This window comes from Microcaecilia unicolor, chromosome 2 (assembly GCF_901765095.1).
Source record: "Microcaecilia unicolor chromosome 2, aMicUni1.1, whole genome shotgun sequence".
NCBI classification, from domain to species: domain Eukaryota; kingdom Metazoa; phylum Chordata; class Amphibia; order Gymnophiona; family Siphonopidae; genus Microcaecilia; species Microcaecilia unicolor.
In genome coordinates, this window is record NC_044032.1 from 227948832 (window position 1) to 227976002 (window position 27171).

General features: G+C 46.6%; 1 protein-coding gene across 2 annotated transcripts in view; it reads right to left on the reverse strand.

Annotated features, from left to right (window-relative positions):
- Window positions 1-27171, reverse strand: part of ECPAS (Ecm29 proteasome adaptor and scaffold) — a 318939-nt gene that overhangs the window by 215094 nt on the left and 76674 nt on the right. For both annotated transcript variants that reach the window (XM_030193760.1, XM_030193758.1), the window contains exons 6-7: window positions 21686-21854; window positions 20517-20656 (exon numbers count right to left, since the gene is read on the reverse strand). In XM_030193760.1, coding sequence (XP_030049620.1) covers window positions 20517-20656; window positions 21686-21854 — 309 coding nt within the window. The remainder of the gene's footprint in view (window positions 1-20516; window positions 20657-21685; window positions 21855-27171) is intronic.

Consider the following 27171-nt stretch of genomic DNA (forward strand, 5'->3'; position numbering starts at 1 on the left):
CAACATCTGCTCCCTCCTGCATCCTCTGTTCCAGCCTGCATCATCCTCTGTTCCGGCCTGCTTCCATTGGTCCAGTCTGCATCATCTGCCCTGCTGCCCCATGCCGCACCTTTTCATGACTGTTACCTAGCACTTGGGACTGCCTGAATCACTACATATGGCTCCATTTCTCATTCTCCTCCTAGTACTGTCCCTTCCCAATCTACTCCTACGCACCAATCTCCTCCTCCACCCGAAGCCCCTGTACACTACAATCACACATTGAGACATATTTTCAAAGCACTTAGCCTTCCAAAGTTCCATAGGTTTCTATGGAACTTTGGAAGGCTAAGTGCTTTGAAAATATGTCTCTATGTCCCCTTGTTGATTATATTACCTCACCATCTCTCTTGTCCTCTTCCTCCCTCCTTGCTTTTTGCATTCAACATTTCATCCCTTCCATTGTACCTTCCCCTTTCTGAGTTCATCTCACCTTCGTCGCCTCCATCGCCACTCCTCTCCCACTCTCCTCCGCACTCTCTTACTCCATCTTCTTCTGTCTGCTGGAAACATCAATCCCAATCCTGGTCCCCCTTACCAACCCTCATCCTATTTGTGCAGGTCGCACCGTGACCCTTCCAATCTCATCTCTATTCCTCTCCTCCCTCCCTCTTCTCTGCCCTTCTTATGCACCCTATGGAATGCCCGCTCCATCTGCAACAAAAACTTTCCTATATCCAAGACCTTTTTATCTCTCGTAGCCTCCATCTGCTTGCCATAACTGAAACTTGGCTCTCCCCTGAAGACTCTGCTTCAGTCGCAGCCCTCTGCCATGGTGGTTACCTCTTCTCCCATACTCCTCGCCCTATTGGCCACGGTGGTGGTGTTGGTCTATTACCCTGCACCCTCTCACCCTCTTCCAAATTTCAATCTCTTCTGCCACCTCAGTCTCTCCGTTTCTCTTCCTTTGAAGTCCACTCCATCTGCCTATTCACTCCTTTGCCTCTTCGAATAGCAGTTATTTATCGTCCCCCTGATAAATCCCTTTCATCCTTTCTCTGTGACTTTGACGCTTGGCTTTCCTTCTTTCATGATCCTTCCATCCCCTCCCTCATCCTTGGCGACTAACATTCATGCCAATGATCCCTCCAACTCTTACATCTCCCAGTTCCTCACCTTAACATCCTCCTTCAATCTTAAACTATGCTCCACTTCCCCTACCCACCAAAATGGTCACTGTCTTGATCTTATCTTTTCCTATAACTGCTCTCCCTCCAATTCCCTTACTTCAAATCTTCCCCTCTCTGACCATCATCTAATAACCTTTACTCTTAAACTTCCTCCCGCCTAATCGCGTCCTAACTAACTTATCTAGGAATCTCTAGGCCATCGACCCTACTACCCTATCCTCCAATGTATTGAACCTCTTCTCTACCACTACACCATCCAAATCTGTCAATGACGCCGTCTCTTCTTACAATAATATTCTATCGTCTGCCTTAGACACTCTTGCACCTCTCACGCCCCGTCCTATAAGACATACCAAACCCCAGCCCTGGCTAACCCCTAAAATCCGCTACCTACGTTCCTGTACCCGCTCCGCCAAACGCCTCTGGCTAAAATCTCGTACCCTTGCTGACTTCTCACACTTAAAGTTCATGTTGACCTCCTTCCCATCTGCTCTCTTGCTTACCAAACAAGACTACTACATCCAGCTGACTAATTCTCTCGGCTCAAACCCTCGACTTCTCTTCGCCACACTAAACTCTCTCCTCAAGGTGCCTCCACCCCCAACTCCCCCCTCACTATCTCCCCAAACCCTAGCTGAGTTCTTCCATGACAAGGTTCAAAAAGATAAATCTTGAATTCTCTACCAAACCACCCCACCTCTCCTTCCCCTTGTCCCTCCCCCTGTCCATTCCCCTATTTCCTCAACCCCTCCATCCTTTTCCTCCTTTCCTGAGGTCACTGATGAAGAAACATCTCATCTTCTCTCCTCCTCAAAACGAACTACCTGCTCCTCTGATCCCATTCCTACACACCTTCTTAACACTATCTCTCCTACTCTCACCCCTTTTATCTGTCATATCCTCAATCTCTCTCTTTCTACTGCGACCTTTCCTGATGCCTTCAAACTTGCTGTGGTCACACCGCTCCTGAAGAAGCCTTTGCTTGACCCTACCTGTCCTTCCAACTATCGACCCATCTCCCTCCTCCCCTTCCTTTCCAAATTACTTGAACGCGCCGTTCACCGTCGCTGTCTTGACTTTCTCTCATCTCATGCTGTTCTTGACCCACTCCAATCTGGCTTTCACCCTCTTCATTCAACTGAAACTGCACTTGCAAAAGTTTCCAATGACCTGTTCCTGGCCAAATTCAAAGGTCTCTATTCTATCCGCCGCTTTTGACACAGTCGATCACAGCCTACTTCTTGATACGCTGTCTTCATTTGGATTCCAGGGCTCTGTTCTTTCCTGGTTCTCCTCCTACCTCTCACTTCGCACCTTTAGTGTACACTCTCGTGGATCCTCTTCTACTTCTATCCCTCTACCAATCAGTGTACCTCAGGGTTCTGTTCTCGGTCCTCTCCTGTTCTCCATCTACACTTCTTCCCTTGGCTCCGATATCATCTAATGGCTTTCAATACCATCTCTATGCTGATGACTCCCAAATTTACCTCTCTACCCCTGAAATCTCAACCAACATCCAGTCCAAGGTTTCAGCCTATCTGACATAGCTGCCTGGATGTCCCAACGTCATCTAAAACTTAACATGGCCAAAACTGAGCTTCTCATCTTTCCCCCTAAACCTACCTCTCCTCTCCCCCCTTTCTCTATTTCTGTGGATGGCACTCTCATTCTCCCTGTCTCATCAGCTCGTAACCTTGGGGTCATCTTTGACTCCTCTCTCGCCTTCTCTGCTCATATTAAACAGATTGTCAAAACCTGTCGTTTCTTTCTCTATAACATTAGCAAAATCCATCCCTTCATCTCTGAGCACTCTACCAGAACCCTTATCCACACTCTTATCACCTCTCATCTTGATTACTGTAACCTGCTTCTCACCGGCCTCCCTCTTAGCCATCTCTTTCCTGTTCAATCAGTCCAAAATTTTGCTGCGTGACTCATTTTCCGCCAAAGTTGCTAAACTCACATTAGCCCCCTCCTTATATCACTTCACTGGCTCCCTATCCACTTCCGTATTCAGTTCAAGCTTCTCTTATTGACCTATAAGTGTATTCACTCTGCCGCTCCCCAGTACCTCTCCACTCTCGTCTCTCCCTACGCCCCCCCTCAAGTACTCCATTCTGTAGATAAATCTCTCTTATCCGTCCCCTTCTCCTCTACTGTTAATTCTAGACTCCATTCCTTTTGTCTTGCTGCACCCCACGCCTGGAATAGACTTCCCGAGTCTGTGTGTCTAGCCCCGTCTTTGGCCATTTTCAAGTCCAAATTTAAAGCCCACCTCTTTACCACTGCTTTTGACTCCTAACCACTACTCACTTGCCCTGTCCTTTAACCTCACCAAGTTATTCCCTTCCCCTTAATTGTTCTGTTTACCTGTCTTATCTAGATTCTAAGCTCTTTGAGCAGGGACTGTCTTTTTTGTGTGTGTATGGTGTACAGCGCTGTGTATGCCTTGTAGCGTTATAGAAATGATAAATAGTAGTAGTAGTAGTATTAGAACTATGGACAGTAACTTCAAAACAGCAATGACTGCTATTAAAATTGATACCGGAACTATCTACTCTAAGGCAGAGGAGTATGGAGAGTTACTGCTGAGACAAGAAAACAAACTCGGAGGGCAAGAGGAACAGTTACTGGAGATGAAACAGCTTGAGTTATCTTTTGTGAAAGAAAGATTGTTGGTGGTATGAAAGCTGGAGTACGTGAAGAATCAGTTGAGGAAGAACAATCTGAGACAGAGACTGGGCATCCAAATGACAGATGAAATTTAATGTGAGCAAGTACAAAGTGATTTATGTGGGAAAGAGGAATCCGAACTATAGCTACGTGATGCAAGATTCCACATTAGGAGTCACCAACCAAGAAAAAGATCTAGGTATCATTGTTGATGATACATTAAACCCTCTGCTCAGTGTGCAGCGGCGGCGAAGAAAGCAAACAGAATGTTAGGTATTATTAGGAAAGGAATGGAAAACCAAAATGAGGATGTTATAATGCCTTTGTATCACTCCATGGTGAGACCACATCTTGAATACTGTGCAATTCTGGTCACTGCATCTCAAAAAAGGTACAGAGAAGGGCAAAAAAATGATAAAGGGGATGGGACAACTGCCCTATGAGGAAAGGCTAAAGCGGCTAGGAATCTTCAGCTTGGAGAAAAGACGGCTGAGGGGAGATATGATAGAGGTATGTAAAATAATAAGTGGAGTGGAACAGTTAGACATGAATCGCTTGTTTACTCTTTCCAAAAATACTAGGACTAAGCGGCATGCAAAGCTACAAAGTAGTAAATGTAGATCAAATAGGAAAAAATGTTTCTTCACTCAATGTGTAATTAATTCGTTGCCAGAGAATATGGTAAAAGCAGTTAGCTTAGCAGGGTTTTAAAAAGGTTTGGATAGCTTCCTAAAAGAAAAGTCCATAAGCCATTTTTAAGATAGACTTGGGAAACCCACCGCTTATTTCTAGGATAAGCAGCATAAAATGTATTGTACTGTTTTGGGATCTTGCCAGATACTTGTGACCTGGATTGGCCACTGTTGGAAACAGGATACTGGGCTTGATGGACCTTCGGTCTGTCCCAGTATGGCAATGCTTATGTTCTTAATTTTCCCAGATCTCCAACTGTTTCTCTGTTAGAGATGGAGCACCACCAGGAAGTTCTACTCCAATGGAAATTTTTTTACATGGCTCGGAAAATCTGAATTTAACAGCATTTTTAGAAAGCTCTGTAGAGGTTATAAAAGCAAGAACAACTCTCCTAGTGACTTTTGCCTTGGAGCATGATAGACTATGTTTTGAAGTTGTATTTTCTGACATCTTAATGAACAGTTTCTGTGGCTCAAATATACATATATTTCCTGATCTGTCTCAGGTGACACTGATGCGCAGGAAAGAATTTTTGGCCATTAGGCCAAGGATTCTTCCGTTACCTGAAATTTCCTGCTAAGTGTTAGTTGAATTTGTTGTGGCTAGAGAAGGGGTTAATGTGCTAGTGGGTTCTGATGCTGTGTCTTAAGATTTAGGTCTTGTTCATGTGGCTACCCTTGTGTTGAAAGATGTCTTCCTGTGTTTATTTAATTACCTGATTTGATTCCCCCCCCCCCCCCCCCCTATAACTGTGGGCTAAATACTGGTAATTTTCCTTAGTTTTAGATAATGTTGGTATATTGTTTTTTTCGTCTATTTTCAAATTATGAAATATTCCATGCTTGTTATTTTGATAAATACAATAAATAAATAAAATAATAATAAAAACAACAAGTGGGACTCCCTAGCTGCCAGACTCATAACTATGAATCTGGCAACTAAAAAGAAAGTGAGCCTGGTGGAAAAAATGGGTCAGAAAGTGGCATTGACATTCCTCCTAGAATGCTGTCAGGCAGATGTTTTACCTTTAAAGTTAAATAAATGTATTGAAAACTATTAATTCAACATAAAATTACTACTTTGTTTGACAATATCTTTTATTTCTCCATAGACTTTCAAACCAATGCAGTTCTGAACACAACAGAAACCTATCAGATAAGTATAAATTTTGAAATAAGCAAAAATCTATATTTAAACATGCATTTAACAACAATAATTTAAGATCCCTCTAATTAGTAAAGAATTGATTCTTTGTTTTTATTTACTTTTCAGGTTCTTCATCAAACGAGCAGGTAAGTATTAAATATATCTTTTTGGTTTTGTCCCTCTAGCTAGTCTCATGTGTGTCAGTCCTCTATGCAGTTGTATAGTTGAATTAAATAACTTAGCTATCTTTTCCAGCTTTCTTGTATTTCTTCGGGTCTTCTCCTTTCTTTTATCGTTGGGTACCTTATACATGATGGAATCAGGAACCAGGTCCAGGGTACCTACTACACTGAACTTTAAAAACTTTAAAAAAACCTAAACCCTAATTCAATTATTAAAGTAATCTTATTAGATAACTCTAGAATTACTTCCCTATCTAGCTTTCCCCAGTAAAAAAAAAAATGTATAATTATTTAACCCTATTCTATCCCTCCCACAAATCATTTTTTAAGGATTTTTTTTTTAAATCTGAGTATGACTCTTTCATTTACCAAACCACTGAGATTGTTGTTTTAAACTCAGAGACTTTAAAGTCTTCTCCAACAGAACAGCCCACAGCTGCTCTAAAGTACACTGTGCTTTAAAATCTATTTAATTACTTTTTCTTTTCAAAGTAATTTATTCTGAGGTTCTGCAAACGTTTTCCCATTAATAGTGTCTCACAGAACCCACTTTAGAATGGCAGAATTAAATGTGCACAGCAGATGAAGCGAATGCTACATACCTGTAGAAGGTATTCTCCGAGGACAGCAGGCTGATTGTTCTCACTGATGGGTGACGTCCACGGCAGCCCCTCCAATCGGAAACTTCACTAGCAAAGTCCTTTGCTAGCCCTCGCGCGCCCGCGCGCACCGCGCATGCGCGGCCGTCTTCCCGCCCGAAACCGGCTCGAGCCGGCCAGTCCAGTATGTAGCAAGACAATACACTTCAAGGGAAGACACAACTCCAAAGGGGAGGCGGGCGGGTTTGTGAGAACAATCAGCCTGCTGTCCTCGGAGAATACCTTCTACAGGTATGTAGCATTCGCTTTCTCCGAGGACAAGCAGGCTGCTTGTTCTCACTGATGGGGTATCCCTAGCCCCCAGGCTCACTCAAAACAACAACATTGGTCAATTGGGCCTCGCAACGGCGAGGACATAACTGAGATTGACCTAAAAAATTTACCAACTAACTGAGAGTGTAGCCTGGAACAGAACAAACAGGGCCCTCGGGGGGTGGAGTTGGATCCTAAAGCCCAAACAGGTTCTGAAGAACTGACTGCCCGAACCGACTGTCACGTCGGGTATCCTGCTGCAGGCAGTAATGAGATGTGAATGTGTGGACAGATGACCACGTCGCAGCTTTGCAAATTTCCTCCATGGTGGCTGACTTCAAGTGGGCTACCGACGCTGCCATGGCTCTAACATTATGAGCCGTGACATGACCCTCAAGAGCCAGCCCAGCCTGGGCGTAAGTGAAGGAAATGCAATCTGCTAGCCAATTGGATATGGTGCGTTTCCCTACAGCCACTCCCCTCTTGTTGGGATCAAAAGAAACAAACAATTGGGCGGACTGTCTGTGGGGCTGTGTCCGCTCCAGATAGAAGGCCAATGCTCTCTTGCAGTCCAATGTGTGCAGCTGACGTTCAGCAGGGCAGGAATGAGGACGGGGAAAGAATGTTGGCAAGACAATTGACTGGTTCAGATGGAACTCCGACACAACCTTTGGCAGAAACTTAGGGTGAGTGCGGAGGACTACTCTGTTGTGATGAAATTTGGTGTAAGGGGCCTGGGCTACCAGGGCCTGAAGCTCACTGACTCTACGAGCCGAGGTAACTGCCACCAAGAAAATGACCTTCCAGGTCAAGTACTTCGGATGGCAGGAATTCAGTGGCTCGAAAGGAGGTTTCATCAGCTGGGTGAGAACGACATTGAGATCCCATGACACTGTAGGAGGCTTGACAGGGGGCTTTGACAAAAGCAAACCTCTCATGAAGCGAACAACTAAAGGCTGTCCTGAGATCGGCTTACCTTCCACTTGGTAATGGTATGCACTGATTGCACTAAGGTGAACCCTTACGGAGTTGGTCTTCAGACCAGACTCAGACAAGTGGAGAAGGTATTCAAGCAGGGTCTGTGTAGGACAAGAGCGAGGATCTAGGGCCTTGCTGTCACACCAGACGGCAAACCTCCTCCAATGAAAGAAGTAACTTCTCTTAGTGGAGTCTTTCCTGGAAGCAAGCAAGATGCGGGAGACACCCTCTGGCAGACCCAAAGAGGCAAAGTCTACGCCCTCAACATCCAGGCCGTGAGAGCCAGGGACTGGAGGTTGGGATGCAGAAGAGCCCCTTCGTCCTGCGTGATGAGGGTCGGAAAACACTCCAATCTCCACGGTTCTTCGGAGGATAACTCCAGAAGAAGAGGGAACCAGATCTGACGCGGCCAAAAGGGAGCAATCAGAATCATGGTGCCTCGGTCTTGCTTGAGTTTCAACAAAGTCTTCCCCACCAGAGGAATGGGAGGATAAGCATACAGCAGACCTTCCCCCCAATCCAGGAGGAAGGCATCCGACGCCAGTCTGCCGTGGGCCTGAAGCCTGGAACAGAACTGAGGGACCTTGTGGTTCACTTGAGATGCGAAGAGATCCACCAGGGGGGTGCCCCACGCCTGGAAGATCTGTCGCACCACACGGGAATTGAGCGACCACTCGTGAGGTTGCATAATCCTGCTCAACCTGTCGGCCAGACTGTTGTTTACGCCTGCCAGATATGTGGCTTGGAGCACCATGCCTTGACGGCGAGCCCAGAGCCACATGCTGACGGCTTCCTGACACAGGGGGCGAGATCCGGTGCCCCCCTGCTTGTTGACATAGTACATGGCAACCTGATTGTCTGTCTGAATTTGGATAATTTGGTGGGACAGCCGATCTCTGAAAGCCTTCAGAGCGTTCCAGATCGCTCGCAACTCCAGAAGATTGATCTGTAGATCGCTTTCTTGGAGGGACCACCTTCCTTGGGTGTGAAGCCCATCGACATGAGCTCCCCATCCCAGGAGAGACGCATCCGTGGTCAGCACTTTTTGAGGCTGAGGAATTTGGAAGGGACGTCCCAGAGTCAAATTGGAGCAAATCGTCCACCAATACAGGGATTCGAGAAAACTCGTGGACAGGTGGATCACGTCCTCTAGACCCCCGGCGGCCTGATACCACTGGGAGGCTAGGGTCCATTGAGCAGATCTCATGTGAAGGCGGGCCATGGGAGTCACATGAACTGTGGAAGCCATGTGGCCCAGCAATCTCAACATCTGCCGAGCTGTGATCTGCTGGGACGCTCGCACCCGCGAGACGAGGGACAACAAGTTGTTGGCCCTCGCCTCTGGGAGATAGGCGCGAGCCGTCCGAGAATCCAGCAGGGCTCCGATGAATTCGAGTTTCTGCACTGGGAGAAGATGGGACTTTGGGTAATTTATCACAAACCCCAGTAGCTCCAGGAGGCGAATAGTCATCTGCATGGACTGCAGGGCTCCTGCCTCGGATGTGTTCTTCACCAGCCAATCGTCGAGATATGGGAACACGTGCACCCCCAGCCTGCGAAGCGCCGCTGCTACCACAGCTAGGCACTTTGTGAACACCCTGGGCGCAGAGGCGAGCCCAAAGGGTAGCACACAGTACTGGAAGTGGCGTGCGCCCAGCTGAAATCGCAGATACTGTCTGTGAGCTGGCAGTATCGGGATGTGTGTGTAGGCATCCTTCAAGTCCAGAGAGCATAGCCAATCGTTTTGCTGAATCATGGGGAGAAGGGTGCCCAGGGAAAGCATCCTGAACTTTTCTTTTACGAGATATTTGTTCAGGGCCCTTAGGTCTAGGATGGGACGCATCCCCCCTGTTTTCTTTTCCACAAGGAAGTACCTGGAATAGAACCCCAGCCCTTCTTGCCCGGATGGCACGGGCTCGACCGCATTGGCGCTGAGAAGGGCGGAGAGTTCCTCTGCAAGTACCTGCTTGTGCTGGAAGCTGTAGGACTGAGCTCCCGGTGGACAATTTGGAGGTTGAGAGGCCAAATTGAGGGTGTATCCTTGCCGGACTATTTGGAGAACCCACTGATCGGAGGTTATAAGAGGCCACCTTTGGTGAAAAGCTTTCAACCTCCCTCCGACAGGCAGGTCGCCCGGCACTGACACTTGGATGTCGGCTATGCTCTGCTGGAGCCAGTCAAAAGCTCGCCCCTTGCTTTTGCTGGGGAGCCGCGGGGCCTTGCTGATTCGCACGCTGCTGACGAGAGCGAGCGCGCTGGGGCTTAGCCTGGGCCGCAGGCTGTCGGGAAGGAGGATTGTACCTACGCTTGCCAGAAGTATAGGGAACAGTCTTCCTTCCCCCGAAAAATCGTCTACCTGTAGAGGTAGAAGCTGAAGGCTGCCGGCGGGCGAACTTGTCGAATGCGGTGTCCCGCTGGTGGAGAGACTCTACCACCTGCTCGACTTTTTCGCCAAAAATGTTATCCGCACGGCAAGGCAAGTCCGTAATCCGCTGCTGGACTCTATTCTCCAGGTCGGCGGCACGCAGCCATGAGAGCCTGCGCATCACCACACCTTGAGCAGCGGCCCTGGACGCAACATCAAAAGTGTCATAAACTCCTCTGGCCAGGAATTTTCTGCACGCCTTCAGCTGCCTGACCACCTCCTGAAAAGGCTTGGCTTGCTCAGGGGGAAGAGCATCAACCAAGCCCGCCAACTGCCGCACATTATTCCGCATGTGTATGCTCGTGTAGAGCTGGTAAGACTGGATCTTGGACACGAGCATAGAGGAATGGTAGGCCTTCCTCCCAAAGGAGTCTAAGGTTCTAGCGTCCTTGCCCGGGGGCGCCGAAGCATGTTCCCTAGAACTCTTAGCCTTCTTTAGGGCCAAATCCACAACTCCAGAGTCATGAGGCAACTGAGTGCGCATCAGCTCTGGGTCCCCATGGATCCGGTACTGGGACTCGATCTTCTTGGGAATGTGGGATTAGTTAATGGTTTGGTCCAGTTCGCCAGCAATGTCTTCTTCAGGACATGGTGCAAGGGAACAGTGGACGCTTCCTTAGGTGGAGAAGGATAGTCCAGGAGCTCAAACATTTCAGCCCTGGGCTCGTCCTCCACAACCACCGGGAAGGGGATGGCCGTAGACATCTCCCGGACAAAGGAGGCAAAAGACAGACTCTCGGGAGGAGAAAGCTGTCTCTCAGGAGAGGGAGTGGGATCAGACGGAAGACCCCCAGACTCCTCGTCAGAGAAATATCTGGGATCTTCCTCTTCCTCCCACGAGGCCTCACCCTCGGTGTCAGACACAAGTTCACGGACCTGTGTCTGCAACCTCGCCCTGCTCGACTCCGTGGAACCCTGTCCACGATGGGGGCGTCGAGAGGTAGACTCCCTCGCCCGCATCGGCGAAGCTCCCTCCGCCGACGTAGTCGGGGAGCCTTCCTGGGAGGTAGCCGCGGTCGGTACCGCACGCGGTACCGACGTCGGGGACCTCAACCTGGGCGATGGGCCAGCCGGCGCCACGCTCGACGGTACCGGTGGCGCAAGCACCGCCGGTACCGGAGGGGTAGGGCGCAACAGCTCTCCCAGAATCTCTGGGAGAACGGCCCGGAGGCTCTCGTTTAGAGCGGCTGCAGAGAAAGGCTGAGAGGTCGATGCAGGCGTCGACGTCAGTACCTGTTCCGGGCGTGGAGGCTGTTCCGGGCTGTCCAGAGCGGAGCGCATCGACACCTCCTGAACAGAGGGTGAGCGGTCCTCTCGGTGCCGATGCCTGCTGGGTGCCGAATCCCTCGGCGACCCAGAGCTCTCGGTGCCGACACGGGGAGGAGACCGGTGTCGATGCTTCTTCGATTTCTTCCGAAGCATGTCACCGGAGCTCCCCGGCACCGACGAGGAGGACGTCGAATCCACCCGTCGCTTCCTCGGGGCCGAGACTGAAGAAGGTCGATCTCGGGGGGGCTGTACCGCAGGAGCCCTCAGGGTAGGCGGAGACCCACCCGAGGGCTCACCGCCACCAGCAGGGGAATGGACAGCCCTCACCTGCACTCCACCCGATGCACCACCGTCCGACGACATCAGCAGACGAGGTCCTGGTACCACCGACGTCGATGCAGCTATCCGATGTCTCGGCGCCGATGCAGAGGCCCGATGCCTCGATGCACTCGATGCAGGGGCGGCCGAGGAAGATGGTCTGGACGCTGACGACGTCGATGCACTCGAAGATCCCGGTGCCGATGCCGACGAAGAGCCCGAGAACAACACGTTCCACTGGGCTAGTCTCGCTACCTGAGTCCGCCTTTGAAGCAGGGAACACAGACTGCAGTTCTGAGGGCGGTGCTCGGCCCCCAGACACTGAAGACACGACGAGTGTCGATCAGTGAGCGAGATAACCCGGGCGCACTGGGTGCACTTCTTGAAGCCGCTGGAAGGCTTCGATGTCATGGGCGGAAAAATCACGCCGGCGAAATCAAAAGCCGAAATGGCGAAATTCGAAGCACCAAATTTAGAGGGAGAAAAAATCTCGACCGAGGCCGAAAAAAGGCCTACCCCGACGACGAAAGAAAACTTACCGGGGCAAAAAAGCTGGAAGTACGGGGAGGATTTACACGAAACCCGGCGGGGGGTTTCCGGAGCACTTCCCGACTAGGACAAAGCTTTCCCGAAGGAAAAAAACACGTTCAAACAAATTGGACGCGCGAGGTCGACTTTCCGGGGCTCGACACGGCGAAAACACGACCGTACCGAGTGCGGACAAAGAAGACTGGCCGGCTCGAGCCGGTTTCGGGCGGGAAGACGGCCGCGCATGCGCGGTGCGCGCGGGCGCGCGAGGGCTAGCAAAGGACTTTGCTAGTGAAGTTTCCGATTGGAGGGGCTGCCGTGGACGTCACCCATCAGTGAGAACAAGCAGCCTGCTTGTCCTCGGAGAACATATTATTCATAAATACTCAGTGTGACAAATTATTAGCTGAACAAGCCACCCCAGCTTATCAAACTGTTAATAATATTGTTTGATATATCAAATTATTTTATTATTAAAACAGCAGCTTTACCATACAGCTCTCAGTCACAACTCTATAAGCCTTAAAAGACATGGGAGGCTTTAAAAATTAATTCAGTCACACTTCTCAACACACATACAGTTCTTAAAAATCACTTAATCCATTTTAAAACAGACTTTTCCTCACAGCTGACCAGAGACCATTAACAAAGATCTATTCAGCATCAAACCTACCTCCCAACTGCCTAAACACACAGTTTAGAACCTTTATAACATGACACGAGCCCAGTACGAGCCCCTGCACTAACAAAGTACACTAAACAACTCCAAAACACAAATTTTACAATAAATTATAACATTTTAACATTATACAGCATTTAACATTTAAACATATTTCATGCCTTTTTAAAGTCCTGTAGTGCTTTATTTTTAGTTTTCTTTCCAGCACGTGCCCGCTGCACAGCTCAGCCATGAGCCAGCATCTGGCTCATGCTGTCAGCTGTCTCTCCCTCCTTGAGGCACCCTTGCAGCGCGTGCCAGCTAACCGCACGCCCACCTGCAGCTCACTTGCTGACCGGGTCACCGCCCCAGCAGCCTAAGGTAATTTTACTTTAACCCCTAGGGGTTACATTGTGGCTTAGGGAGGAAGACAGGAAGCACAATGGACTGATTAGGGAGGAATATGGAGTGGGTTCAGAGATCAACCCTGTCGTGGTAGAATCTGGAGTAAGGTGATCTGCCACAAGGACTTGAAGTTCACTTACTCTTCTGGCAGAAGTGCTATTAAGAACAAACAGAGAACAAGAAAGGAGTGGTTTAAGGAGGTTTCATGGGAGCTGTGAGGATGACGCTGAGATCCCACACTACCAGAGGTGGTTCAATAGGAGGTTGGTATGAAATAAACCTTTCATGAATCTAACTATCAAGGAATGAATCAAAACTATCATCTCTAGAATGAAAAGCATTAATGGCCACGTGGATGACTCAGATCGGGATGGTTTACTGTTATTTGTAAGTTGGTAACTTCTTGGAGTGGGGGTGGTGGTGGTGCAGGGAAGGAGTTGGGTTTAACTGTTGGGGGTAGGCGGGGAATTTGGAAGTTGTCTGGTTGTGGATGTTGTTTCTGCTTGGTCTTTTGTATTTTATGGTTATTAATCCTATCTTGTTTTATCCAACTTCAATAAAAGAATAATTTAACAAAAAAAAACAAAAAGTGTTAATGGCAAGTGTATTCTGACCAAGTTAGCTTTGAGGCCAGAATCAGAACGATGGAGAAGGTACCTAGCAGGGTCGGGTGCTCTGGCTGTATGCCAGAAGGAAAATCTTCTCCATTTAAAACAGTAACATGTCTACGCAGGTGGTCTCCTAGAGGCTAGGAGTATCCTAGGGACACTGTCTGGAAGATTTAAGGAATGTAAGTCTATGTCATCAAAAACCAAGCCGTCAGGGCCAGAGAGGGAGGGTCTGGATGGAGGAGAGACCCCTAGTTCTGTGTTATTAGGGTTGGAAAAGGATCTAACCTCAATGGTTTCTTGGATGATAATTCTAGGAGAAGATGGAACCAAATTTGACACGGCCAGTAGGGAGCAATTAGGATCATGGTCCCTTGGTCTCTAAGAAGTATGAGAAGAGAGTTTTCCTAATGAGAAGCAGTGGGAAAAAAACATATAGAAGATCCATTCCCCAACGGAGCAAGAAGGCATCTGGGAATACTCAGTTGGGAGCAGAGATTATGGAATAAAAGCTGGGAAGCTTGTTGTTGTGAGGAGAAATGAAAAGATTTATCACTAGGGTCCCCAACAGGACCACTCATGAGGCTGATGGACTCTGCTCAATTTGTCTGCCACAGCATTCTGTTTCCTAACTAGATAAACAGCTCCTTCTCGATCTATCTGCTGCTTTTGACACTGTTGATCACAGCCTACTCCTTGATACGCTGTCCTCACTTGGATTTCAGGACTCTGTTCTTTCCTGGTTTTCTTCTTATCTCTCCCAGCGTACCTTTAGTGTATACTCTAGTGGATCCTCTTCTACTTCTATCCCACTGTTAGTTGGTGTACCTCAGGGATCTGTCCTGGGACCTCTTCTCTTCTCCATCTACACTTCTTCCCTTGGTACTCTGATCTCATCCCATGGATTTCAGTATCATCTTTACGCTGATGACTCCCAGATCTACCTCTCCACACCAGAAATCTCGGCCGACACCCAGGCCAAAGTATCAGCCTGCCTGTCCGACATTGCTGCCTGGATGTCTCAGCGCCATCTGAAACTAAACATGACCAAGACTGAGCTTCTTATCTTTCCCCCTAAACCAACCTCCCCTCCTCCCCCATTCTCTGTTTCTGTGGATAACATTCTCATCCTTCCTGTCTCATCAGCTCGTAACCTTGGGGTCATCTTCGACTCCTCTCTCTCCTTCTCTGCTCATCAGCTCGTAACCTTGGGGTCATCTTCGACTCCTCTCTCTCCTTCTCTGCTCATCAGCTCGTAACCTTGGGGTCATCTTCGACTCCTCTCTCTCCTTCTCTGCTCATATTCAACAGACTGCTAAAACCTGTCGTTTCTTTCTCTATAATATCAGCAAAATTCGCTCCTTCCTTTCTGAGCACACTACCAGAACCTTCATCCACGCTCTTATCACCTCTCGCTTAGACTATTGCAACTTGCTTCTCACAGGTCTCCCACTTAGCCATCTTTCTCCTCTTCAATCTGTTCAAAATTCTGCTGCACGACTAATATTCCGCCAGGGTCGTTATGCTCATGTTAGCCCTCTCCTCAAATCACTTCACTGGCTTCCTATCCGTTTCCGCATACAGTTCAAACTCCTCTTATTGACTTGTAAGTGCATTCACTCTGCAGCTCCTCAGTACCTCTCCACTCTCATCTCTCCCTACATTCCTCCCCGGGAACTCCGTTCACTGGGTAAATCTCTCTTATCTGCACCCCTCTCCTCCACCGCTAACTCCAGACTCCGTTCCTTTTATCTTGCTGCACCATATGCCTGGAATAGGCTTCCTGAGTCAGTACGTCAAGCTCCATCTCTGGCCGTCTTCAAATCTAAGCTAAAAGCCCACCTTTTTGATGCTGCTTTTAACTCCTAACCCTTATTCACTTGTTCAGAACCCTTATTTTATCATCCTCATCTTAATATTCCCTTATCTCTTGTTCGTCTGTCCTAATTAGATTGTAAGCTCTGTCGAGCAGGGACTGTTTCTTCATGTTCAAGTGTACAGCGCTGCGTAAGTCTAGTAGCGCTATAGAAATGATAAGTAGTAGTAGTAGTAATGTTTCAAGAAGCTGCCCAAGTCCATATCTGGTCTGCTTGTCAACAGAGGTAGTAAGAACCTGTTCCTCCTTGTTATTCAGGTGACACATCGCAACCTGGTTGTCTGTGGGAGCGAGAACTATCTGATCAAGGATGCGGTCTTAGAAAGTTTTCAGGGCATTCCAGACCACTTGCAATTCCAGGAGATTAATATGTTGTTTCTCCTGTGGGGAACAAGAACCCTGTGTATGAAGGCCATCGAGATGAGCACCTCAATGTACCATGGAGGCATCCGTGGTGAGGACTTTGTGATATGGAAGGGGCTGAAATGAAAGTCCCCGGGTGAGATTATGGACAACCATCCACCACTGTAGAGAGTGGCGTAACTGTGGAGTAATTCCAAGACAGGCTGAAAGCAACCCCATGAGTAAAACAAAGCCTTAGGGGTGGGGGTTGGGAGGGGTAGTTGGTTGGCAGATTTCCCCTTTAAAGGTGGTCATCTCCTCAGACAAAGGGGGTTATATGCATTGAACTATCCTTCATAAATGGAGAAGATATAACTGGACTATCTTAAGCTGGTAGGGGAGGATAGCGGTTTACAAAATGATTCTCACCAGGTTTACATTTTTGTTTACCCAATTACCCACTGATATCCCAAGGGCCGGTGGAACGCGGTAAGCAGGGTATGAATGGCAGGGGGCGCCAACTTTTGAGGGGCGCCAGAAACTGTCATGCTTACCCTGTGCTACACTACAGCCCTCCCAAGAAGATCTACCTTGATCTTTGAAGGCCGCCCTAGTGGTTAGTGGCCTCTGCAGCTGCGGGGAAGGAAAGAATCCCACTCTTTGCTGCCTTCTGCCACTCCCGTCTCCGCTTTGCTCTTCTATGCCGCAGGTGCCGCCACCGTGTTTTCAAAATGGCTGCCGAGGCAAAGTCTCGGAAGCCGTTTTGAAAACCTGGCGGCACAGCCCACAGCACAGAACAGCAAAGCAGAGACAGAGCAGCGACAGAGGGCAGGAAACAGTGGGATTCTTTCCTGCCCCCGCAGAGGTCACTATACCCTACGGCAGCCTTCAAGGATCAAGGTAGGTCTTCTTGGGAGGACTGCAGTGTGTGGGAGAGGGGTTTTGTACTATGCGGAAAGGGGGATGGTGATATTACTGCGGCGGGGGTGGGGATTAGCACAGTGTAAGTCATCACAAGGACAAAATATTTAAAAAAAAAATGGACTGCATTAGGGGCTTATAGCCCATTTAGTGATGTTTAAGCAAATGAGAGATCTGCATGAAAGAAAATATTTTTATTATTTTGACTTCCAAAAACCACTAGTCCCTGAAACATGCTCAAAATGGAATAATCCATTTGTACAAAAAAAACAGAATAATCCATTTATACAAAAGAGAAGAGGTGAATATGTAATTCCATATGCTCCAATGAAAGGAGAGTTTAATTTTACTTCCAATCTTTATAACACCAGGCTTCCCAAGGCAGATTACAACAGTTAAGATGAACCCATCAGTAAAGAGAATATCCTCACTGAAACCTGGCCATATATTACTGTATTGTATAGAACAGTGTAGAAAAAGGAGCACAAAATACAGCCTTCATTGGTGCTGTTTCTACCAGCTACAATAATTTTTAAGTAGTTTTAGAGATAGTCAATTTTATTTCATGATATTTATATCTACTATCAGAGCAAACTGATAGTTTGTATCCAGCACATTCTGTTTGGTGCTACGTGATCAGTGAGCTGACAACACAAATACAAGTAGGACTCTTCGTTTTGCATTCACTACTTGGTGTATTTATTGACCCCTGATGCAGACGCTTTTTAGCGTCGAAACACGGCCTGTGTCGGGTCGTTATCTTTGATATAATAAAGACTGTTGGACTCACGTCTCCAGTGGTGAATCGTCTATTATTCTCTACTTTTGCCTTCTGTGATTCGTCATCGTAGAGAACTTTTCCTGTTCTACACTTTGGCAGAGACCCTAGCACCAGCCCATATCCCTGCAAAAAACTGCATCATTGGCAGTGGAGGATCCAAAAGTTCCTTTGGGGTTGGAAGACAGCAAGGATCAGCCAGGAAAGACTTGCTAAAGGGAAGGATGCAGGGGGCATGAACTGACCCCCTAATGCACAGGTGCTATAAGGCAGTTGTTTTGAAAGTAGTCATACACCACTATGACCATCACCAGTCAGTCTCTTGGCTATATATTAAATAAGCTTTTTTGAAACTTCACTCAATGTTTGAGATGAAACATCATGCTAGGGTTGGGAGGGGAGAAAGGTGGGGGGACGTTTTCTGAGGTCCTCTGATACAGGAGTGCAGGGATATTTTAAGGACTGGAGGGGAGGGAAGGGCAGGGAAGCTTTTTTCTGGCAGCTCAGCTGAGAGATTTCAAACCATTTTCCCAGGGAGCTTGGAAGGCGCATATCATGACCCTGACGAAGGAAGGGGGTTACTAGGTTTCAGCAGCTGGTAGAAGATAGTGGGGTGAGGGTGAACAGTGTTACAGAGGAGAGGACGATTTCTTTCTTTGCATACTTCCAATTATGATACCATCTTAACCTGGAGGGCAATAATAGATGTATACTGAGGAAGCCGATCCCAGTTAAAATGGTTCTATTTAAGGACCCAGGTTACAAAAAACTGCTGTTGATTGAGGGAAAGGGTGGACAGGAACATAAGAGGCATGGGCAAGCCAACTGGCATGTATCTCCACATGAGTGGAAATTATAGGTATGTTCACTTGTGCTCCTGGAATATAGAGTACAAACAACTGCAATATAAAACAGTGAATGGATTCTACACAACATCTAAGGCTTTGTTTTTGACGGGACAGAGAGAAACCAAAACGTGCTGTAGAAAGTGTGGAGGGGTGGAATCCTTTGATCATATGTGATGGCATTGTGGGGTCACCCAATCATTCTGGGTAAGGATGGTAGCTGCTATAAGAAAAGGTTCCTAGCAATTGGAAGCTGGACCAGAAGTCTAGATGGGGAGAATGGTAAGGGGGGAGTTGATTACTAGGCTGCTGCTAGCACGAGCCCGGTAACTGCGGCGCACTGGATAAAGGAAGCAGGTCCAACGACACTGAAATGGAATATTGCTTGGAGGAAAATGATGAAGTATTATAAACTAACTTGGTCATTATGGGGAAACAGAGGTAAGTTTGAGACCATCTAGAGATGGTTCAGATGTCACCTGAGGTAAAAAAAAAAAAAAAAAAGGGTTGGGTGGAGCAGGGGAAGAGAGGGAGGGCATTTATGACGATGCAGGGCCATAGAGAAGGGTTAAAGTAGACAGGCACAGAAACAGAGAGGTGCTCACACTGAGGTAGGACGAGACAGTATCTTTGCTGAAACATTGGAAGTTTTTGGGGTCCAAGTTCCAGCTCATGTTTGAGATCAGGTCAGTTCTTTTCTTCCAGCAGAAGTGGGAGGGCTTGGGGAGGGGGGGGGAATTGCTGTATCATTTCTATTATTCTTTATTAATAATATTGAGCACACAGAGATGGATTGGATCAGACAGCTTGTTGGTAAGCATCGATACTCTTAGGGCTGAATCAGGATGTTTGAAACCTTATTATATTTATTGGTTGTTCATGGTTGCTATTCAGATTAAGAAAGAAAATGATCTAAAAAAATAAAATTAAAAAAGGTGGCCTGTACCAAAAGCGTTACTACAAGAACTGCCAAATGAGCAAAACAAGTAAGGGACACAAACACCAGCATATATTATAATATTAAAGAAAAGAATGTGAAAATCCGTTTATTCACTCGGGGCTCGATTCACAAAAGCTTACCATGCTGGTTTGTAGCCAGCTAAAGCAAACGTTATTTAGCCAGTAATGCACAAAGGGGTTTTCCATGGCATGCCATTAGCAGCTACCAAAAACCCTACGCAAATGCATTACAAGGAGCTCATTAGTATTAAATTGAACATTCCAAGTAATGCACAGTTAGTTACTTGGCTACCTTTAACATGCAAAATTTTATGGTAGATCTGGACCTGTCATTATGGGCAGAAGTCTGCTTGCACTGTATAGTAGTACAAGCAGGCTGCTCCCCCCCCCCCCCCCCCCCCCCCCCCCCCACGGTAGGTGCTCAAGTGCATGGACCCCTCAACCCCATAGTTGAGTAGCAGCCTACTGGTTAGTGCAGCTGAATTTGATCCTGGGGAACTGGGTTCAATTCCCACTGCAGCTCCTTGTGACTCTGGGCAAGTCACTTAACCCCCCATTGCCCTATGTACAAAATAAGTACCTGTATATAACATGTAAACCACTTTCAATGTAGTTGCAAAAACCACAGAAAGACGGTATATCAAGTCCCATTCCCTTTCCCTTTTTAGTATCCCCGTTGGTCCAGTGGACTGCTTCCAGAACCCCTCCCCCCCCCCAGTGCCTCCCCACTCCCCCAACTCAAAATCCCTTGGAGGTCCAGTGGACTGTGATCCCCCCTCCCCCCAAGATGTACACAACCCGGCCAATCAACTAATAAATTCAAGCTTTTACCTTTGTTTGCTTCTCAGCTCAAGGTCTGCTGCAGTTGCCACACTGTGTCGTGTGTCACTGGATGCAATCACCAGATGCGTCACTGCTTCAAGTTCTGGAACTTGATCGGCCTCAAGGAACTTCACTATCCCCAGTTTGCACTGTCCCAAAGCACAGGGAAAAAATTATGTTCAAAGACATAAAAGTCTATGCAATATACAATAAGACTTAACTGGACAGTTAAAATCACTGGGGCTATCCGCTGATATTCAACGGCACTTAACTGGTTACTGACACTGAATATCCCCACAGACTACTAAAGTGAAAGCCAGTTATTTTGTGGGCAGGCCGAAGGCAGAGTTGGCATTTAAGCATAAGTGCCGATATTCAGCACTTAACTGTCTAAGTGGCCATATCAAACTGTATAAAAAGTCTTTATGTGGTGTTGCTTAGGTGGTTAAATGCTGAATATCACACTTAACTGCATAAAAGATAGCCAGCCACATAAACCCAGATATTCAATGACAGTGCCTGGCAATGAATATCCAGGAATAACGCTGGCAGCAGCTAAAAAAAAAAGCTCACCACCGCCAGATGAATATCAATCTTATCCAAGCTGATTTCTGATTTATTTTTTATTTCAATCTTTTCCACTTGAATACTGCACCAGACAACTGAAGTCACTTACTAGTAGAGGTGGAAAGAGAAGTACCATAGGTAAAGCTTTACATCATCTGCCCTTTACCAAAACCAGCAGTACTGTTATAAGAGGTCTAAATCCCACTACCCACCCTTGTAGAACCAATTCTTGGACTCGCATATTTGTCTACATAAAATCAGTCCCTAAAACAACATTTTTCTTCAGACATCCTATGGTGTCATTAGTAGTTCTGTCTTTCCAGGAAGAACAATGCAGAATTTTCAAAACAGTAAACATCCCCCAACCTCTTATTTTGTGAAATGTGTTGCGCAGTTCAGATAATTATATAGCTGTAAATTTTTGTGTGCACCTATGCGAGAGTCTAAATAAAGCAAAAAGTCTCTTTGACCATGCTAAGACTACTGTACCCAAGACAGACAAGAACTCTGCTCTTCATTTCCACGCTCAGAAGTTCCTGCACTTGTTCTAGAGCTCATATACAGCAATTCAGATCACTGCTAGAAAGTAGAGGGGGGAGGGCTCATTTCACCTGCTCTAGCTGTTCAGCTGTCCACGGGCTTTCTCCCATGATACGTTTTGCTGCATAGAAGCTCATGCCTGGAGGTGGCTGAGGGATCCCAGTGCTTCCAGTGCTGCCAGACACAGGGGAGTCCTGAGCTGATGAGCTCTGGCGACCCTGGGGTTCATTCAGGACAAATCTAGGAAAGCAAAAAAAACAAAAAAATCCAATAACACACACACACAAAAGAAGAAAACATGCTAGTGATTTGTTCTAAGAATCCTATAAACACAAACAGAAAAGACATGAAATGAGTGCATCTGAGACATTGTACAGTGAAAAGGCTTAGGCATCCAAAAAAATGGGGGGGGTGGGGGAGGGTTACAATTCAATTCTTGTATTTTTACACATACCACCAAATGTTTTATTGACATAAGGTTGTCAATGGATAGATTCCATGGAATTGGTGGGCATGCCTACATCCAAAGGGATTCGTTTTCTGAGAATTTTTAATACCTTATTTTCTTTTTCTGTGACCTCATTTTGAAATACCTTGCCTTTAATTCATTAGAATAGATTAAAATTATCATTTTGTAAAAAAAAGTTGAAAAAATTTTATATGGCAAATTTTGATTAGGATAGTTTGGGGTTTTGTTTTAGTTTGTTTATATTTTGTGTACTTTTATCTATTAATTAATTCTATTATTTTATAAACTGCATTTTACTTATTAATCTTATTATTTTGTAAATCCCATTAGACCCTGAAGTGGGGATAAAGCTGTATATAAAAGTGTTGTACTTGTATACCACACTGATTAGCTATTGAACAAGCAAAAATAAGACCACTTCTATTTAATAGTCTAATATAGTGGTTCCCAAACCTGGCCCTTGGAAGCACCCCAGCCACTCAGGTTTTCAGGATATCCACAATGAATATTCATGAGAGAGATGTGGAAACAGTGCATGCAGTCTCTCTCATGAGTATTCATTATGAATATCCTGAAAACTTGACTGGCTGGGGTGCCTCCAGGACCAGGTTTGGGAACCGCTGGTCTAATAAGTATCCCCTTCCTAATTGCCTATGTGCCATATTACCTGTACAATCCACTCATGATGCCTCATGTAAAAATAGACTCTAGGTTTGATTCCCTATAAGCAAACAATTCTATGCTTCTCATAGATAGAAAATCATCATCATCGCACAGGTGACAACAGACTAAAATCTGAGTGGTTAGAGATTTGTTACCCCAAAATCAATTGATTTTATCTTTCTAATCTAATATAATAAAACGCACCGTGAACGTTCTAATGAAAACAACGTTCTGAAGTCACTAAAACACTCCCTGAAGGGTTCGTGGCGTTCGTGGTGTGAAGCCACCCAGCCGTCTCTGCCCCGCCCTCGCGTCAAACGTCATGACGTCGAGGGCGGAGCGGAAACAAGAACAAACAAATCCGGCAGCGCAGCGTCAGGGAAGGAGGCGGCGCTCCCGAAGTCTCCAGCCTTCCCTTCGCTGAGATCCGCCTTCTTCTGACGTCAAAGATGACGTCAGAAGAAGGCGGAACACAGCGAAGGAAAGGCTAGACGTCGGGAACGCCGCCTCCTTCCCTGACGCTGCACTGCCGGAACCGCCACGGAGGTAAATTTAAAAAGAAGAAGAAAAAAAAAAAAAAAAAGGGGAAGAGAAGAGGATGGGCAGTAAAGAAGAACAATGGGAGCGGGAGGGCAGGGGAGAAACGACAGCATGGATGCGAAGGGGGAGGGCAAGGATGCGAAGGGGGGGCATGGAAGGGAGAGAGGGGACTTGCAGGAAAAGGATGAATGGAGGCGACAGGGGACAGAGGAGCATGGATGGACATGGATTGGGAGGGCAGGCCTCAGGAAGAGAGGGGAATTGCTGAAAAGGGATGAATGGAGGGGGCAGGTGACAGAGGAGCATGGAAGGGCATGGATTGGGAGGGCAGGGCTCAGGGAGAGGGAAATTGCTGGATAGGGATGAATGGAGGGGACAGATGGGCATGGATGGATATGGATTGCACAGCAGGGCTCAGGGAGAGAGGGGAATTGCTGGATAGGGATGAATGGAGGGGGCAAGTGACAGGAGCATGGATGGCCATGTATTGGGAGGGCAGGGCTCAGGGAGAGGGGAATTGCTGGATAGGGATGAATGGAGGGGACAGATGGGCATGGATGGATATGGATTGCAGGGCAGGGCTCAGGGAGAGAGGGGAAATGCTGGATAGGGATGAATGGAGGGGGCAGGTGACAGAGGAGCATGGATGGATATGGATTGCAGGGCAGAGCTCAGGGAGAGAGGGGAATTGCTGGATAGGGATGAATGGAGGGGGCAGGTGACAGAGGAGCATGGATTGGGAGGGCAGGGCTCAGGGAGAGAGGGGAATTGCTGGATAGGGATGAACGGAGGGGACAGATGGGCATGGATGGATATGGATTGCAGGGCAGGGAGAAAGGGGAATTGCTGGATAGGGATGAATGGAGGGGACAGGTGACAGAGGAGCATGGATGGCCATGGATTGGGAGGGCAGGGCTCAGGGAAAGAGGGGAATTGCTGGAAAAAGATGAATGGAGGGGGCAGGGGACAGATGGGCATGGATTGGGAGGGCACGGCTCACACACACACTCTCACAAACACACTCACACCCAGACTCACTCTCTCTCGCACACACACTCACACTTTCACTCTGACTCTCAAACAGTCACTCTCACATACACTCTCCCAAACATACACACTCCGAGGAAAACCTTGCTAGCGCCCGTTTCATTTGTGTCAGAAACGGGCCTTTTTTACTAGTATTCAATATTTCTAATGGCTACAGTTAATCCACGTTATTAAACACAGTAAAAGGAGGGCTTGAGTACATGATAGCGACCTAGACTTCCCTATTTTGGTACAAAAAAACCCATCGAAGTAAAGCAAGAAGCTTCTTAATTTATAAAAGACTAGTGAATTTCACAGCTACCTCAAAAATGTGGCTGATTGATTGGAATGAGAGAACAAATATAGAAGATATTCCTTGGACTAATTTTGGGTTGATCTGTTCAAGACTTGTGGTTCTGCTGGCTTACCACCATACTAGACTCCCTTACAGCTCTATAGATCAAAAACTACAGCCTGATAAGTGCAGTTCTTAAAATCTTGGTGCTGAACCTTAGAATACATGCTATTTGCATGTCCCTGTTTAACTAGCTTTTGGAACCAAGACTGGAACAAGATCTGAGATTTTGGTACTGCTGCTTGCTCCAACCTTTAAAATTGCAATTCTTAAGTGGTAACACTGCAAGATGTTATTCCAAAATCCATCTTTTATCTTACTGAATATTTTACTATTGATAGCTTTGTATACCACAGTGATGACCTGGAAGAATTTGTGCTTGACAAATGTTCAATTCTGGTGATAAACTGTCTGCACTACATATAAATGTGAAGCCTGTTGGTAAGCAAGCACAGAGCCATGGCAAAAGTTTTGACTATTTGGAAGCTGATGGAACAATATAATCAGAACCCCAATATTCCATTTGAGATGTATATTTAAAAAGCTTAAATATTTTTTTATCTTCCTTTTTTTGCTTTTTGTATGCATCTGATGTCTTGAAACCTGTACATCTCATATGCTATGTTGTTGTAACTTCTTGGGTTTTTTTTTCTTTTTCTTTGAAACTTAGAACAAAAGGTCAACAAAATTACTAAAACTGAAAAGTTAGACAATGGAACCACCAGAACCTCCAAGTTCCTTCAATGACCCTAATGCTTTTTGTATACTTTCATTCAGATAATTCCTTATAATGTTCTGAAAATTATTCAAGTTCTACCTCACTTTATTCCTATCAGTGTTTTTTTTTATGGTCCTACTCATCATGACCTTTCATTTGTGAAGAATAGCAAGAGAAAAGCATGTAGGCCTCAAGAACTGGTGTGAAGAAACGGCCTTTATTCAAAGACCCGAGATGGGCCGTGTTTCAGTAAAATGCCTGCTTCAGGGGCCTATAATATGAAGAGGTAAACATATATTTAATATTGGTAACAATACAGAAAAATTGAAAATTAAAAAATACAAATGCAATACCGTAAAGTTGCCACAGAAGAGATTAGTGACCGGGTGGGACATTAACCACGTAAGGTTTGTACCGCCTCCGTCTCTTCCTGAATCTGTACACCCACGTACAAGGAAAAATGTCTTTCCTGAATTTTCTTTCTTTGAATCATAGCAGATGAATCCAGAGACAAGTGGGTTATGACCATCTACCAGCAGGTGGAGATAGAGGGCAATACTGAACTCCAATATGTTTTGCCCTCTATCTCCACCTGCTGGTGGATGGTCATAACCCACTTGTCTCTGGATTCATCTGCTATGATTCAAGGAAAGAAAATAATCAAGTAAGACAATCTGTTATATCAAAGATGGTGGAACCCTGGATTCATCTGCTATGATTCCCAGAGACAACCTTCAGCAAAATGGAAGGCACCATGAGATTAGTGACCCCTACTTCCAAGAAGGAAAGAAAGGAATATCTGCAAGACAAGGCCTGAAGTTCTGAAATCCACCTTGCCGAGGAGACTGCCACCAGAAACACCATTGCCAACACTAATGGTAGCCCTCCTCATCAAAGGCTCAAAAGGAGCCTTTTGGAGCACCCAGAGAACCAAATTAAATCTCCACGGAGGACACACCAGGCGCAGAGGGGATCTTAGATAAATGACACCCTCAAGAAAAACAAACGGGACATCTGGATGAGCGGCCAAGGAGTCCCACTTGCCTCTGACAGCAGACCAAGGCAACCACTTGCACCTGCAAGGAATTGTATGCCAACCCCTTTTTGAAACAGTCCTACAAAAAGGCTAAGATATGGGACAAAGTAGATTTAAAAGGGAAAAGTGCCCACTCTGAGCACCATGCCTCAAACATCCTCCAAACTCGAGCATATGCAGAAGACATGGAACGCTTCCACATCTGCAACAAGAAGGTGGTGATCACACCCTCTGCGTAACCTTTCTTCCTTAGCTGCGACCACTCAAAAGCCAGGCCATAACACCAAACTGAGAAAGATTGCCCATGAGAACTAGACCCTGTGAGAGAAGTCTGGGAGTAGTGGAAGCCAAAATGGATGATCCCCCAGCAATTACATAAGATCTGCATAACAAGGCTTATGTGGCCAGTCTGGGGCTATCAAGATGACCAGCCCGGGATGGAGAAGGATCTGGTGAAGTACCCTGCCTATCATTGGCCAAGGGAGAATATGTAGAGGATGTCCAATTCCAGCCAGAACGGAAGAACTGCATTGATCCCCTCAGATCTGAATTCTCTTCTTCTGCTGAAGAACCAAGGCACCTTTGCATTGCAATGTGAAGCCATTAGATCTAGAATTGGCAATCCCTATATCTGGCAATGATGAGTTGAAATGTTTCTGGGCGACAGCTCCCATTCCCCTGCAACTAGGGCATGTCTGTTCAGGATATTATTTTATTGTGGTCATTTTTATACATATTGAATTTTAAATA